General features: G+C 44.9%; 1 protein-coding gene across 4 annotated transcripts in view; it reads right to left on the minus strand.

Moving 5' to 3' along the window:
* Window positions 1–16,698, minus strand: part of CRHBP (corticotropin releasing hormone binding protein) — a 61,907-nt gene that overhangs the window by 15,993 nt on the left and 29,216 nt on the right. For 3 of the 4 annotated variants that reach the window (XR_009695199.1, XM_061158138.1, XM_061158139.1), the window contains exons 2-6: window positions 5,828–7,999; window positions 5,368–5,470; window positions 4,965–5,122; window positions 3,390–3,600; window positions 1,295–1,443 (exon numbers count right to left, since the gene is read on the minus strand). Coding sequence is in view for 3 of the 4 variants with exons in the window: in XM_061158138.1 (XP_061014121.1) it covers window positions 1,295–1,443; window positions 3,390–3,600; window positions 4,965–5,122; window positions 5,368–5,470; window positions 5,828–5,908 (702 nt within the window). In the remaining variant the exon portion in view is untranslated. The remainder of the gene's footprint in view (window positions 1–1,294; window positions 1,444–3,389; window positions 3,601–4,964; window positions 5,123–5,367; window positions 5,471–5,827; window positions 8,000–16,698) is intronic. The other variant, XM_061158137.1, reaches the window with a different exon arrangement.

Here is a 16,698-nt window from a genome sequence, read left to right on the forward strand (position 1 = left end):
TCCTGACCATCTTACCTCAAGCAGTTGCCTGCCCTCTCTCTCCCACGATGTCCCCACACCACTCTGCCTCATTGTCTGTAGGGCACTGCTCACTATTTGAAATACATTATTCTTTTGCCTGTCTTATCCCCTAGCATGTAAACTCCATGTGAGCAGGACCTGTCTTGTTCATTGCTAATTTCCAGCATTTAGAATAAGTCCTTGCACATAGTAAGCATCTTAAAATTTTTTTTCTTTTTGCAAAGCAACACTGCAGACTTAACACTGTTTTAAATGGTAAGCACCAAGATTACTCCTCGCAGCCAAAAATAGCTAAAATGCAGGTCTCTCTATCATACTTGCTATCTTCTGTATTAAACATCAAGAATGACATACAGTCTCAAGCCAGTAAGGTTATGCCAGAGACATCCACTTATCCCGGTCTTCATCAAAGGATTATTCTTCCACAAAGGTTCAACTTAAAAAAATATAAGCACTAGCCTATGAGTTTAGGGCTTAAACAAAGTTGTATATAATGCTTTTCTCAGCCCTAGTCTTATTTATTTGGTTTCACTTCTGTTCGATTAGGAACTTTCTTTGATGACTTTCTTCAATTCTGATGAATATGACAATTATCTTAACCTAGGCATATGAGAAGATAAAAGGAGGTGAGGGTGACTCAGAGGGAACAAGCTGCCAGTGAAAGTAACTGTGGTCAAGGTCAGCACAATTGCCAAGTCCATACAGCAGTTCGCAGGGGGAAAAGTAGATGGGGAGTCTCAGCCAATGTTTTGTTGCAAAATGTATGGCATGAAATGTAATGCAAAAAAAAAAAAAGCTTCAAAACTTTACTGTATTTTGCAATATAAAAATCCAATTTCACATTTTCTGCTACACTTAGCATTCCTTCATCACACAGTTCTGTCAATGAAGACACTTCCTTCATGTCAAAAGAAAATTCCAATAATCAGAAAAACAGCTGTGTAGATGACTCACACTAGGTTCTGTAAAAGAGGCGAGTACAAGAGAGTTCAATTGTAATTATATGCCACAACTTTGCCAGTTGGAAACATTTCTTACATCACGAGAAAAGTATTCAAGTAGGCAGAAGGGGCACCTGAGTATGCAGCTTGCAGCACAACAGAAATAGAAGAGGAATGTATTCAAGCAGCGACGGCAGGCTCGTGAGAGATGAATCTGTCAGACAGAAGGACCTACCCTTCCCATTCATCCACGTTTGCCCTGTATGATTACTTTTGCTCTCAAAAGTTTGCTGGGGCCTTAGGAAGTGACTGGGAAGCAATAAGCAACTCACCTTTAACTGCAAACCATTTAAGTGTCCCAGGGTGAGATCGGATATTTTGATCGCCACAGGATAAATGATGGAGAAGCTGCAGTTGCGATGCAGATGTGGCACGACCAGTGTAAACCTTCCATTTGGGGTCTGGGAGATGATATTGCAGGCTTTATAGAAAAGCAAAACCACATTTTCACTATCTTGTATGCTGGGCTTTTATGGAAATTTATCTTATCCTTATTCTAAGCTTCTGTTAATGGTCAAGGGGCTTGGGGCCCAGAAGAGAATACATATCACAAAGGTGATTTGTGGAGATGGGAAGGACCTGGAGAATAAAAACCACCAGGGATATATCCACATTGTTAGGAGGACCTGGGCTGTAAGGGGCTTCTAATTGTAATCTCAGGGGGTCACCTTATTTATAACACTCACAAGACATAAATTAATAACCAACCATACAATACTAGCTGGTGGAAGTTCTAGGAATACTTCATTAACTAGGGTCTTAGTTCAATCTGGAAGTCTGGAAGAATCAAGGCTTAAAGAGGAGATCAGAATTCAAACCCTGGTGGTCTGAAACCTTTATTAACTGAACTTGGATATATATGTTACTTTTTAGATAATAAAGTAAAGAAATATTGAACCAGTTACAAAATAGGCTGAGAAAAACAGAAACCAGGTTAATGTCTAATAAATATCTACTGGGTGTTAAGTGGTAAGTTGACTAAAAGGTAAATCTTTAATGTTTATTTATTCCCAAAATTTTCTGAAAATTTGTTTTATATCTCAGGTCTAGACTTACAATAAATTTATTCTTTTAGCTATGAAACTAGAAGCATCAGAGTTTGTGCTGTTTTCGGCCAATTACCGGACAAAAGTTTCTGACTGATCAGACTATGTCAGAATTACCTTTTGCCTCCTTCTTATATTTTTAATCACACTTAATATCAAAACAAACTGAAATTCCTTGATGATTCTAGAAGATTTCTGATTTCTAGCCAAAGAAGATATAGGAGAAATAGTTGTCCTCAAGTATTATTCTGTTCCAGTCCTCAGAAATAGCCCTTCTGTGTGCTTCTTCCACAAAAAGTTACTTTGTTTTTCAAAAATAAAAATTGGGAGATCAGTCAGTACATTATTTTTTGGCAGATTAGGTAGGCGCCATTCTTCAATCACATGAAGTGTTAACACTATTGTATGTAACCAAAAATGATTATGTTTTCTTTACCTGATTTTTTGCAAACATTTTCCTCTTAATGGGGAAAAATAATAAATAGATGAATGAACTCATTCTGATTAAGATAATGTGTTTTGCTGCTGCTGCTGCTAAGTCACTTCAGTCGTGTCCAACTCTGTGTGATCCCATAGATGGCAGCCTACCAGGCTCCTCTATCCCTGGGATTCTCCAGGCAAGAACACTGGAGTGGGTTGCCATTTCCTTCTCCAATGCATGAAAGTGAAAAGTGAAAGTGAAGTCGCTCAGTCTTGTCTGACTCTGCGACCCCATGGACTGCAGCCCACCAGACTCCTCCATCCATGGGATTTTCCAGGCAAGAGTACTGGAGTTGGGTGCCATTAGGCCAGGGCTATTTAGCTTTATAGCATCTTTTCATGTATCCATCAGAAATGAACTAAATTAGAGCAATGGGTTTAGACTCAGACGGCAACACTGAGGTCCTCTGGTCCAACTCTCTGCTCAGGCATGAAATCTGTCTACACATCCCAGATACGCAGTCTTTCAGCATTTACCTAAGTATCTCAAAGACTTCATATCTGAATCCAGGTCAATGGAATGACTGGAGGGATTAAAGTTTGTCACTGAATACATTGTAGTAACTCAGGAGATCAGAAATAAGACCAGGGGAAGAATAGAACTCTAGCCACCATATGTAAGTGTCTTATCTAGCCTGGTAAATAAATTAAAAACTGGTTTTATTTTCATAATAATGAGCCACAAATATCGTTTAGGTCATTTCTAATTACAAAAGAATTTCCATCCAAATCCTTTCTCACTTCCTAAGTCCGTGCAATGATACTACCTTTGAAAAGTAAAATGGACACTCTCTCCCCCCGGTTCCTGCCTTCTAACTGAGAAGACAGGAAGTCCACTTACGGAAAAGGTTAGGATCTGTCGTCATGGTTATTGTGAATCCATTTCCTGGCTCATGGATCCGGAAGAAGATCATGGCCACGTTCTGGGAGGATCTGATGCTCCTTCTGCTAAGACCACTCTCACAGAAATCTATGTACCTCTCAGTCGTGGGGAGAGGGTGATCCTGGGAACTGGGGAATTTCTCCCCCTTGAGAATCCAACCATCAAATACCTTCCAACAAAAACAGAAAGATGATCACTTCCATCAGCTCCTGCAATCACAAGTGTGTTGAAAAGGGGGCAAAGCTTACCTGGCAATGGACCTCCAATTATAAGTAGGGACTAGACAGGCTACACCCCCCTGCACACTTGCTTTCTATTTGTATATATTTTGACTGGATTGTTTGCAAGTCATATGATTAATTAATTAATTAATTATTACTTCCCCCCCTTTATAAACTCCAATGTGTCTGAAGCAAATACTTTCTGATACTTTATCATTTCAGCCACCCTGGTAAATAAAACTACAGATGATATACATTTTTGTATTGGTCATTATTTTTCACACATCCTACCTTCAGAAGAATTCCACAGGAACATAATCTGGGCTTCAGTTTTTCTCTTCCCTCATTAAAATATGAACAAAATATCTCAAAAATAGACAGCAAGGGGGCAAACTGGAGCAAGAACTTCACTGACCTGCTGATGGTTACACACACCCACTTCCCTCATCTTTAAATTCATCACACATTACAATATCAAGAACTACTTTAACACTTAGACAATAATGTCTGGTAAGCAAGTTAGGAATTTTTTCCTTAACTTGTTGAAGTTTGTAGTTAGCTGGACGAAAGGTCAGAGTCTATTGACTTTATTCTTAAAATCACCACAGGTCTCCAATTTAATGAGTTCAACCTAGTTGGGGTTAGTAACATTAGCAGCTACAAATTCCTTCATCCCATCAGTTCTCTTCCACTGCATTTGACAGTTTCCAAAATAATTCCACTTTAGAGTTTTAATCATGTTCACTTTAACTGATCTGGAGAAGTCCAGCAACCATCCCAAGCTGACCCCTAAGGCTCACAGGGAACTAGGAGTGGGGATGCTGTGAGACTGGAGGACTTGTCCACACCTCATCCCTGCCTCAGACTAGATTCCTTCTCAGCATGCCCCCAGTGGCCCGTGCCCTTCTGCTCCAAAATCACTTCCCTCAGGAACTGAACACAGCCTTTGGGAGCCTGGAACGATTCCACAGACAGAGGGACCAGCAGGAGAAGGCGGACTCCCATCTCAGGCGTGCGAGGTCGCCTTCTAACCAGGGCCACGGGCTCGCGGACCTGAGCGCTCCTGCTCAATGGGCTTGTACCACTTTTCATCTGCCCCAGGATGCAACAAGCGCCGGGGACCAAGAGGTCACAGAGGGGAACTTAAACCACTGCAGGAGGCACCAGCCCTTCAGGGAGTGAGGGGAGGCTCCTTTTGCATGGGGGTCCCACTCGGGCACCAGCCGAGCACCTAATCACCAGCTCTCCCTGCTGGGCAGCCGGGACCCGCTCACTGCCCGACCCTTGCCCACCTGGCCCAGGGGCGCCTCACCTGCAGGATGTCCCCCCTCTGACAGTCGATGGAGACCAGATCGTAGCGGATGGTGATGAACTCCTCCGGCTCTGCGATGAAGAATGTGGCGCAGTGTAGCTGCGGCCGGTCGGCGGTGAAGGTGAACTGGCCCTGGAGGCTCAGCATGTCCACGCACCCTGCGGGAGAGCAGCGGCGTGGCGGTCCGGGGCTGCAGCCCCCGCAGCGCCGCCAGGGGCTGCCTCTCTCCGCGCCCCCGCGACTCCCGGCCTCAGCGCCCGGCTCCCGGAGCGTCACCCCATCTCGCCCAGGGGCACCTCCTCGGACCGACCCTTCGCGACGGCAATCGGGGCATCCAGCTCGCTCCCAGGGGTCCGGCCAGCCCCCACCGCCCCACTGCCGGCAGCCGGCAGCCCGCACTCACGCAGGGCGCGGCGGTACAGCGGCGCCCCCTCCAGCTCCCGCTTCGGGCTGGCGCCGCCGCCGCCGAGGTGTGCAAAAGGGTCGTGGTCCACTGCTTCCCGCAGCTGGCCGGGAAAATTAGTCAGTCCGGAACAGTTCAGGGAGGGGGAGAGGGGATCCGAAGGGGGATACCCTCCCCGCCCACGGCACAGAGAAGCAAGTGAGCAGGTCGATGTGTCCAGGGGGATCCGGAGAAGATGGGAAGTATCCACCAGATCGGGGCATCCCCAAGGGGCCAGAGGGAAAGGGGGAAGAGGTAGGCGGGAAGACCTAGGGGAAACCCGGGAACAGAGGGGGCACAGTGAAGGAGGAAGAAAGAGCTAACCCCAACATAATCTGAGAGCATAGGCAGCCTACCCACCCCCAAGGCTGGACACTCAGGGTTGGAAGGTGAGATGGGTCAGCCCCAGGGAATCGCTCACCTCCAGGTACCGGCTCTCTCCTCGTAGAGCCAGCAGGCAGATCAGAACGAAGTGACCCTGAAGTTTGAAAGTGGGGGCCATGCCGGCCCTGCCGCTGCAGCTGGTCTTCTGGCTCCGGAGGTCTCAGGCTTTGCTTCCCAGGCTCACCCAGGCTGAGAGCTAGAAGCTGGTAGGGGCCCTTTGCTGGGTCTCTTTTATAGAGCAGTGAGGAGCGGAGGCTCTCTGCCCCTTAACTGATCTGAGCTCAGTAACCATGGGTTACCTGTCTCGGTGACAAAGTGTGTGGCGATGACGAGGGTCCAGCCCTCAGCCACAAGTTTTCAGAGTGGTCCAGCATTATTCACCAAGAATGATTTCAGACACTTACAACTTAGTGAACTAAAGTGTGGGAAAAAGAATGAGGCAGGAATAGAGAGGAAGGGATGGCATTTACTTGACCTGCCACATGCTGGATTATCTTCTCCGGTGGATATGCAGGGAATTTCTGACTTTGCAAAGCCAAGTGACAATGTTACACACAGGCATAAAATGCCCACTCCCACACACAACCTTATCATACAGCCTTGTCACATAACCTTAAATGGAATTGTGTTGGAAATTGTCAGAGAATATAGTATTCACGCGGTTGCCTCTCAGGAAGAGACTTCAGGAATTTTCAGCTCCAAGGAGAAGCTGAACAGAAGTTGAAGTCTGATTTTGCAGAATATTGCAGTCATGTACGTCAAGCTTTCTTTCTTCCCTTGGTCTTTGCTGTATCCTGGTCCAGTTTCATGTAAGCATTTCCTTAAGAAAAAGCTAACTCTGGAGTCCGTGGACATCTGGATTTCAGCCAAACTATGTCATATGGCCTGAATGTATAGAGAGGATGGATACACTCCTGGGCCAGTTAATCATGGCCAGGACCTTAACATCCATCTGAACCCCTGAGAGATGGAGTCCTTCCATTTCACGCCTTCAGATACCTGGATTACTTTCATACTCCAGTAGAAAGAACTGCTGAGAAGCTTTATTAAAACTGCTCATCAGCAAATTTGCAGGGCTAAACTTAGAGGTTTAGCAGTCATTTGCAGGGCTAAATGACTTAGAGATACAGGAATAAGTTAAGCTTATCTTTGCTGATTAGATAAGAAAATTGCTTCTCCTTATGTCCAAAATTGTGGGAAATATTAATGTCTCCACTTCTACCCCTCTCCAATCTCTGTGATTCAAGGCAACTACAAATTCTAAAAACTTCACATTTTTACCTTTGCCTGACAGAAAATTTAGGTTCTACCCACAGCTTTCTTTGCTATTAAAATTATTACATATAATAAGACTGTCATAGGGTTTTAACTCAAGAAAATGGTTGCATATTTAGTGTATAAATACTCTGAAGCAGTAATCTACCCACTGGTTCAGAACTTGATATTTTCTTGTTTTTTTCTTTTTCTATGTTCTTATTTAAGACAATTCCCGGCTCTGAAGGAGCTGCCTCTTTATTGTTTAACCTGGAGGCTTTCCTAACATTGTCTAGTTCTGTAAACAGACCTCAGACCATAGACAGCCTGTGAGGAAGGGGCACCCAAAGGTCATCAACACTGGTCATCATGTCCTTCTCCCCATCCTGGGGTTGTTTAGATGTCTGAATCTTAGAGAGGGTATAAAGAAACCTGAGAGGAATTTAAAAAAAAAAAAGTGAAAAACACACAGCTTAATCCCAACTAGCCTGGCCCAGCATGCCCGGCCTGTCTCCCACCCTGGCTGTGCCTGGAGGGAGGCTATGCCACTCACAGGCCCATCCTCCTTTCTAGTCAACCCAGCCATGGCCTTGAACCACTGAGAGAGGGAGTCCTTCCATTCCACACCTTCAAAACCTGAATTACTTTCATACTCCAGCATGCAGCCCAGCACTCAGCTTGGAGACCCCTGCTTACCCCATTCTGTGGGTCTGGTTTTATCAGCATTGTCACAGAGACATTCTTCTCCAAATCAGTCCTTCACCCACACACACAAGCTCATGGACCACCATGATGTTCCTAGCACGCATTTGTGGGTGCTCCTCCTCAGAAAGCACACCCAGAAGGAGCTGGGATGAATGAGGTGAAACTCGATGACAGACGGGCAACATCCTTCTTTATGGAAGAATCTACAAACTGGAGTATTATAGAAGATGGACTTCATTCCTGCCATAGCCTGTGTGGGGAAATTCAAGTGTAAGTTTCACCAGTTTGGCAAATATCTGCTAAGTCAGTGGAGACCATGTTCTATTTTGTTTTTGTTTAAATAAGAGTAACTAAAGGATGAAAACTAGAACCTACAGGGGACTATCAAGAAGATAGAGTTGGAGGACAAAGAGAAGCAGTTAGCCATTCTCTATGAACAAAAGTATTAAAAATGGGTGAGAGCAATGGAGGGGGTCAGCTGGATTAGACAGAACTTTCTGGACAGTAACTAGGTCTGTGTCTGAAGAGGAATTGTTTCTATGGACCGATTCAGTCATTCAACTAGCCTAATATTTGTTTAACCAAATTTGATTATTTTGTTGTACATTCTAAGTAAACCCAAGAGTCTCCATGCACCCTGGTTGGAAAATATTGGTATGTTCACCTCAATTCTCTGCCCACATTTTAGCTTCCCTACATATTTTTCCAGACAACCTCTCCCATGCTGATGTTAATACAATCCCTGATCAGTGTTTTTTAGATCTTAAATTATTGTTAGGCAGGGTTAAGACATCCTTTTCATTAGGTGAGACTTCCCTGGTGGCTCAGATGGTAAAGTGTCTGTCTATAATGCAGAAGACCTGGGTTCGATCCCTGGGTTGAGAAGGAAATGGCAACCTACTCCAGTATTCTTGCCTGGAGAATCCCATGGACGGAGGAGCCTGGTAGGCTACAATCCAGGGGGTCGCAAAGAGTCGGACACGACTGAGCACCTTCACTTTTCATTAGGTAAGAGGTTTTTTCTTTCACAAAGCCCCAGAGAAGACTGTCACCATGTAAAGCCTGAAGGTCCAGGTGACCACATGATACAGAACCATATTCAGTCTATGAACACGGCAGGGGTGGGGTTTTAAATTGTGCTGAGGCTGAAGAGGTACACATAGCCAACTTCTAAGCAGCCGGGAGAGGAACTCTGTTGTCACTCATGGGGCCTATGACATGATTGTGACAGTCAAATGCTTGCTGCTGGAGGCTGCCAAGTCTTATGCACTGTGGTGTCAGAAGTAGCAAAGGGAACAACGTAACCCCAATTCTCTCCACTCTGGGGTTGGTCCAAGACGCCCTTAAGTATTCCGTATACATAGTAGTAGGCTTCCCCAGGGGCTCAGCAGTAAAGAATCCATCTACAATGCAGGAGATGCAGGTTCAATCCCTGGGTCAGGAAGATCCCCTGAAGAAGGCAATGGCAACCCACTCCAGTATTCTTTGCCTGTAGAATCTCTTGGACAGAGGAGCCTAGCAGGGTACAGTTCATAGGGCTGCAAAGAGTCAGACGTGACTGAAGTGACTTAGCATGCACACATAATAGTACACTTTTTTCTGTTGTTGATCACTTGAACAGACAACATCATAACATCTGCTCTAAAGAGCTTCCTTTTCTCATTCCGAAGTGGGACATAAAATATTGAGATTGGGAACTATGATTGACTTCTTTTTAAAAATTTTTAAAAATAATTTTATTTCTTTAGGCTGTGGTGGGTCTTTGTTGCTGCGCGGGCTTTTCTCTAGTTGCAGTGAGTGCGGGCTAGTCTTCATTGTGGTATGCGGGTTTCTCATTGCAGTGGCTTCTCCTATTGCAGCACGCGGGCTCTAGGGAACTTGAGCTTCAGTAGTTGTGGTTCCCAGGCTCTAAAGCACAGGCTCAGTAGTTGTGGTTCATGGGCTTAATTGCTCCAAGGCACCTGGGATCTTCCTGGATCAGAGATCCAACTCGTGTCTTCTACATTGGCAGGCAGATTCTTTACCACTGAGCCACCAGGGAAGCCCTATGATTGACTTCCTTAAGAAATAAAGATGGCTGGATTAAGCTCTTTGTAGTTATAGTATAGTATAGCGAAAGTCGTTCAGTCGTGTCTGACTCCTTGTGACCCCATGGACTATACAGTCCATGGAATTCTCCAGGCCAGAATACTGGAGTGGGTAGCCGTTCCCTTCTCCAGGGGATCTTCCAACCCAGGGATCGAACCCAGGTCTCCCACATTGCAGGCGGATTAACCACCACCAACGAAAACTAGCTTTCAGTTTCTTTCAAGGTAATTTTCTGTTTGGATGAATTTGGCTGTTTTTTAACAGGTATTTTTAACAGGCAAGGTTTCTTTTTCAGATGTGTTTGAGGCCAAAAGGAAGAAACTACACTAGTTCCTTGGGGGAACTAAGGTAAACTGGCCTCTGAGTGAAACAGTCATACATCAGTGATCTTCAGCTCAAACCCCTGATCGCCCTTTGCTGCAGTTATGACAACGAGCTGTTAATGTAGGTTAGGACTCTGGGAGGCTGCGATAGCAAACTGGAACTGAAGGGGAAGGGGAAGTTATCATGCAATACCAGCTTGCAGAGCAGAAGGGCAGAAAACAGGAGTGGGGGGCAAATGCTATTTCCCAGTCTCTCTGTCTAAAACTGCCTTTGCCCAACATCTGTGGTAAGCCAGCCACCAATAATTCCTAAGCTTTTTACATTTTACCATTAGACAAGTAAAATACTCTGAACCAGGGTACTCATAATTCCCAGCCCACACTTTGTGAGAAAAGGCTCAGAGGCCACGGGATAGGATATGGTCCAAATATGACTGTGCTCATGACAGCCATATGGGTGGAGAAGGGAAGGCAGTTTCCAGGGAAAAAAGAGGGGGGCGGATATTGGACACACAAAATAATAGGTGTCTTCAAAAGAGAGAAACAAAACAAAAACAAAAACCCTCATTCAGTGACTTCGTTCATCCTAAGTTTTCTCCCCTATAAAATGGTGATCTACGCTAGGCTCATTGCAGGCATATCTCATTTTATTGCACTTCACAGATACTGCATCTTTTACAAATCAAAGGTTTGTGAAAACCCCACATAGTCAATGATTGGCCTTCTTTAGCAAGAAAGGATTTTTAAACTAAGATCGGTGCATTAAATTTTTAAGATATAGTGCTACTGCATAGTTAATAGACTACAGTAGAGTATAAACATAACATTTATATGTGCTGGGAAGCCAAAAAATTTACTTGATTTACTGTAGCATTCACTTTATTGCAGTGGTCTGGAACCAAACCCACAACATCTTCGAGGTATGACTGTATAGGAATTAAATATTATTATAATATATACCCTTCAGAGAGAACGGTCTGAAATGATAGCTATTATTAAATTATACCAATAGGGACTTCCCTGGTGGTCCAGTGGTTAAGAATCCACCAGCAATGCAGGGAACGTGGGCTCAACCCCTGGTCAGGAAACTAAGATTACACATCCCCCGGAGCAACTTAGCCCATGCAACCAACTACTGAGACCACCTGTAGCACTATTGAAGTCCGAGAGCTCAGGAGCCTGCCAGCTGACACTACTGAGCCCACTCACCACAACTAGACCGTCCGCGTGCTGCAATGAAAGATCCTGCATGATGCAACAAAGATACCTTGTGCCCCAACTAAGACGTCAGTTCAGTTCAGTCACTCAGTCATTTCCAACACTTTGCGACCCCACGGACTGCAGCATGCTAGACTTCCCTGTCCATCACCAGTTCCTGGAGTTTACTCAAACTCATGTCCATTGAGTCGGTGATGCCATCCAACCATCTCATCCTCTGCCGTCCCCTTCTCCTGCCCTCAATCTTTCCCAGCATCAGGGTCTTTTCAAATGAGTCAGCTCTTCACATCAAGTGGCCAAAGTATTGGAGTTTCAGGTTCAGCATCAGTCCTTCCAATGAATATTCAGGACTGATCTCCTTTAGGATGGACTGGTTGGATCTCCTTGCAGTCCAAGGGACTCTCAAGAGTCTTCTCCAACACCACAGTTCAAAAGCGTCAATTCTTCAGCACTCAGCTTTCTTTATAGTCCAACTCTCACATCCATACATGACTACTGGAAAAACCATAGCCTTGACTAGATGAACCTTTGTTGACAAAGTAATATCTTTGCTTTTTAATATGCTGTCTAGGTTGGTCATAACTTTTCTTCCAAGGAGCAAGCATCTTTTCATCTCATGGCTGCAGTCACCATCTGCAGTGATTCTGGAGCCCAAAAAATAAAGTCTGTCACTGTTTCCACTGTTTCCCCATCTATTTGCCATGAAGCGATGGGACCAGATGCCATGATCTTAATTTTCTGAATGTTGAGCTTTAAGCCAACTTTTTCATTCTCCTCTTTCACTTTCATCAAGAGGCTCTTTAGTTCTTCTTCGCTTTCTGCCATAAGGATGCATATCTGAGGTTATTGATATTTCTCCCAGCAATCTTGATTCCAGCTTGTGCTTGATCCAGCCCAGTGTTTCTCATGATGTACTCTGCATATAAGTTAAATATGCAAGGTGACAATATACAGCCTTGACGTACTCCTTTCCCTATCTGGAAACAGTCTGTTGTTCCATGTCCAGTTCTAACTGTTGCTTCCTGACCTGCATACAGATTTCTAAGAGGCAGGTCAGGTGGCCTGGTATTCCCAAGGCAGCCAAATAAATAAATAAAATTATACCAATAATATTATATATCTTTATCAGTAGGTTTTTCCTTTTGAGGATAATTTTATAAGAGTACATTGTAAGATATGTTTTTCATATTATTACATTAGAATGAATGTCTTCATATCAAATCCAGGTCTCCCACATTGCAGGCGGATTCTTTTATCACCTGAGCTACCAGGGAAACCCAAGAATACTGGAGTGGGTAGCCTATCCTTTCTCGGGAGCTTCTTGACCCAGGAATAGAACTGGGGTCTCCTGCACTGCAGGCAGATTCTTTACCAGCTGAGCTACCAGGGAAGCCCTACTAGAGCATTAACAGATATTAAAAGCCATAGTTAGAAAAACAGAGAATTAAGTTGAACTATATTACAGAACTGCATTTCAAAAGACTAGCTAAGGGGATATATGTAAACATATAGCTGATTCACTTTGTTGTGCAGTGGAAACTAACACAACATTGTAAAACAACTATATTCCAATAAAAAATTTAAAAAAATACTAGCTATGAATGGGTCCCAGTAAAGATGATGCTTTATAATGGATAGTGGCTTACCTGTATCAGAGAGAAAAGCTGAAATGTGGGGAAAAGAGAAATTGATAAGATTGAGGAAAGGGGAAGGCTAAGTTATAAAGCAGAAACAGAAAATAAGATAACTAGGAACTACCCAAACAGAATAATACTTTGATTCCATATCAGAGATTACTGAATGACATCATCTTTTAAGCCTTGGGGATAGTGGGAATAAGAAAGCAATGATTTGGCAACATGGCTCCAAACAAACAGTGATGATGGGAGGAAAGGAGAGAGATTAAATGATCTGCCCAGATTATCACAATGAGTCAGAAACAAAGTCTAGGCTGAAAGGATCTCTATCCAGCCAGGTAATCAATCCCGCTTCAAAGACAACAACCCTGGACATTCATCCCCCAAATTATATTTTAGGTTTTAAAATTACTAACAGCAAAAGAGAGATGGCACCAGCCAAAGCGAGACACCAGCAGATCGATAACTACAAAGGAGATGGGGGTGGTTTATGTTTGTGCAATAGCTTCCTTGACTTTGGTGTGACATTGTTATCTCAACTCCCTTCAGGCTTACTCTAAAATATGCCATGACTAACATCTAGCCCGTAGATCATAATGAGATGCCATTTAGTAATCCCTCACAGCCTGCATCAAAGGGAAAAGTACAGCCGGGTCCAGAACTGGTGTGCTAGTCATTAGGTCGTGGTGACGCGCATGGGCACATAACATCAGCTTCTTCTCTGACGGCAGACAGATCAAGTGTAAAGAGGTTTTCATTGCTTAGTGCCTTAGAATAGATCTAAAGGAGACAAGTCTGCCAGTTACGTGGAGTGACACCAGAGGTTCTAAATAAGGAAAGCAATGGAGAAAAATGCAAGCAAGCACAGCGGTGGTGAGCTGTCTGCGGTGCCTTCTTAGCTGACTTTCATCAGAGCGACCCCTGCCAGTGGCCAGCCTGCTCCTCCCTTCTGCCAACTCTTTCATCCCGTCTCCAGCCTCCCCTTCTCCCTTCTTTTCCTCCTTCTCCTGTGTCCTTCCTTGCACACACTCTGAGGAACAGACTTGGCTGCTCTAGCCTCAAAGTGTTTTATATATATGCCTGAGAGCCTTTACCATATTTTGTCATAACTTTTAACATGTCTGTATTCAACCCTAAAGGTAGACCCCTGGAAGTCTGCCCCTGCATCTCATTCATCACGATCCTCTGCATCTAGTACACACACACACACACACACACACACACACACACACACGGTACTCCTAGCACCCCTGGCTGGTAGCTGAAAACAAATTGTGAAAGGGCCTTCTGCTTCTTCCATCTAGTTACAGATTAAAGAGCTGTCACCACTCCAATACTAGCTGACAACATCCAAAGATGTGACATCAGCCAGGTAAGGAGAATCAAATGTGAAACCTGAAGAAAGGGAGAGGGGGAGCTGAAGCGGTTCTGGAGTCAGCTCTGAGGAGCACCCCAGCTGTGTGGGGCGGCAGTGAGAAGAGTTGGGGAGAACGGGGAGACACGGCCGGGACTCAGGCAGGGCAGTTAGGGCAAAGACTTATCAGGCTGAACAGTATAATGCAACATAACTTAAAGGCAAATTAGTGCAAAAAATCCAGGATGAACAAAATACCAAAGTTTTAGATAAAGACACCGGTGCTGTTAGCGACTTTTTGCTCAGGCTTAGCACCGGGAAGCAACACCTGTGGGAGCAATCAAGAATTTCCAGGGCTTTATTCTGGTTCCCGTGTACACCAGCTATAGGGTGAAAACAAAAGGGCTCTGGCTGAGGTGTCCCAAGCCCCAGATCACTGACTAGGAACTTGGGCAAGTCATCACCTGATCTCTGAGAGGGAGGTGGGTGTAATAGCCAATGTCAGAGCAGGAAACGGTGCTCGCAAGGGGTAGTTTATGGAGCATATAATACAAGGATGGTACAAAGGTGTGGGCAGTGTGCAGGGAAATCATGAGGGTGCAGAGTCCCAGGACTAACAGCAGAGAGGAGCTGTCACCCCGCTTCCTGGGCCACAGGACTGAAACAGGAGGACGAGAAAGAACAAGAGTGGTTATTGGAAGCCCTCCAGTTCTCAGGGGCTATTGGGTCTCTGAGGACCCACCACGGCTTTCAAACTCGTCTGCAATTCTTTGACACTCTTCCCACAAAAAGAGGGAGCCCAATTCCTTTCCCCTAGAATACTGCATGATATTAATGACAAGCTTCTAATTGACAACAGATCCTGTAATCTGAGGCTAAGTTAGAAAAAAGCAACATACCTTCAGCATGGTGTCCTCTCCCTCTCTTGGGACACGTGCCTTTGGTGGCCTGAGCTACCATGTAAGAAGTCCAGCTCCCATGAAGCTGCCATGTGGAGGGGTTATGTGGAGAGACCACTCAGAGTGGGAGAGAGCTGGGAGCCCCAGCAGTTTCAGTCCCCAGATGTTTTGAGATGTTTTGACCATCCCAGCCCAGGTCCCAGACATGTGACTGAAGAACTCCAGTTCTCAACCACCATCTGACTGCAAATCCTGAGAAACTATAAGCTGGAACAACCCCACTGAGTATTTCCCAAATACCCAACCCATAGGAACCATGAGAGATAATAAAGAACTGTTAAGTCACTAAGTTTGGGAGTGACATGTTATAAAGGAAACATAACCAATACTGGCCTGTCTTAGTCTGTTCTGACTGCTATAGTAGAATACCATAGATCAGGAAGCTTGTAAACAACAGAGATTTACTTCTCACAGTTCAAAAGTCCAAGATGAAGGTGTTGGCAAGACTCAGTGTCTGGTGAGGACCCACTTTCTGGTTTGTAGACAGCTGTCTTCTTCCTGTGTCCTCACATAGCAGAAGGGGCAAGGGAGCTCTCTGCTGTCTCTTTTGTAAAGGCACTAATCCCACTTATAAGGGTTCCACTCCTCTGACCTAATCACCTCCCAAAGGCCCCACCTCCAAAGACCACCACACTGAGTTAGGTTTCAACACACTGATTTTGTGGGGACCCTAACATTCAGTTTACTGCAAGGCCCTTTCCAAGTCTAATCTACATTCTTTAAGGCTTTGATTTAGGATCCCCAGATGCCCGCGCTCTGTGACACAGCCTTTGTGAAGCCCTTGAGCTGAATCACCATCTTTAAGGCATGCCCTTGGGCCCAGACAGCTACATCAACATTTGTATAAACAAGCCGGCTGGTGTCTAGCTTAGCTTGTGGGGTATAGTTAGAGGCTGGACAGTGGATGTTAATCAGCCCTGGAGAAACGGAACCCTGAGCCTCAGCCCTGCAACCAGCTGGCTGTGGGAACTACGTGTGAAAGACCGATAAACACTGCTCCCTTTAAAATGCTGACCTTCTCCATTTTTAATCATTACTAAAGTGCAATCAGAGCAAGGCTGCTCTGAGGCATTTAAAGGGACGTGTTAGTCACTCAGTGGTGTCCGACTCTTTGTGACCCCATGGACTGTAGCCTGCCAGGCTCCTCTGTCCATGGAATTTTCCAGGCAAGAGTACTGGAGTGGGTAGCCATTATCTTCTCCAGGGGATTTTCCCCACCCAGGATTGAACTCAGGTCTCCTGCATTGCAGGCAGAATCTTTACTATTTGAGCCACCAGGGAAGCCCTGGGAGGCCATCTAATATTGAAGAAATTGGTTTCAGTCAATATAATAATTATATTTTAGGTCTCTTTCCTGCTTTTAAATCTCA

This window comes from Dama dama, chromosome 12 (genome assembly GCF_033118175.1).
Source record: "Dama dama isolate Ldn47 chromosome 12, ASM3311817v1, whole genome shotgun sequence".
Taxonomy (NCBI): domain Eukaryota; kingdom Metazoa; phylum Chordata; class Mammalia; order Artiodactyla; family Cervidae; genus Dama; species Dama dama.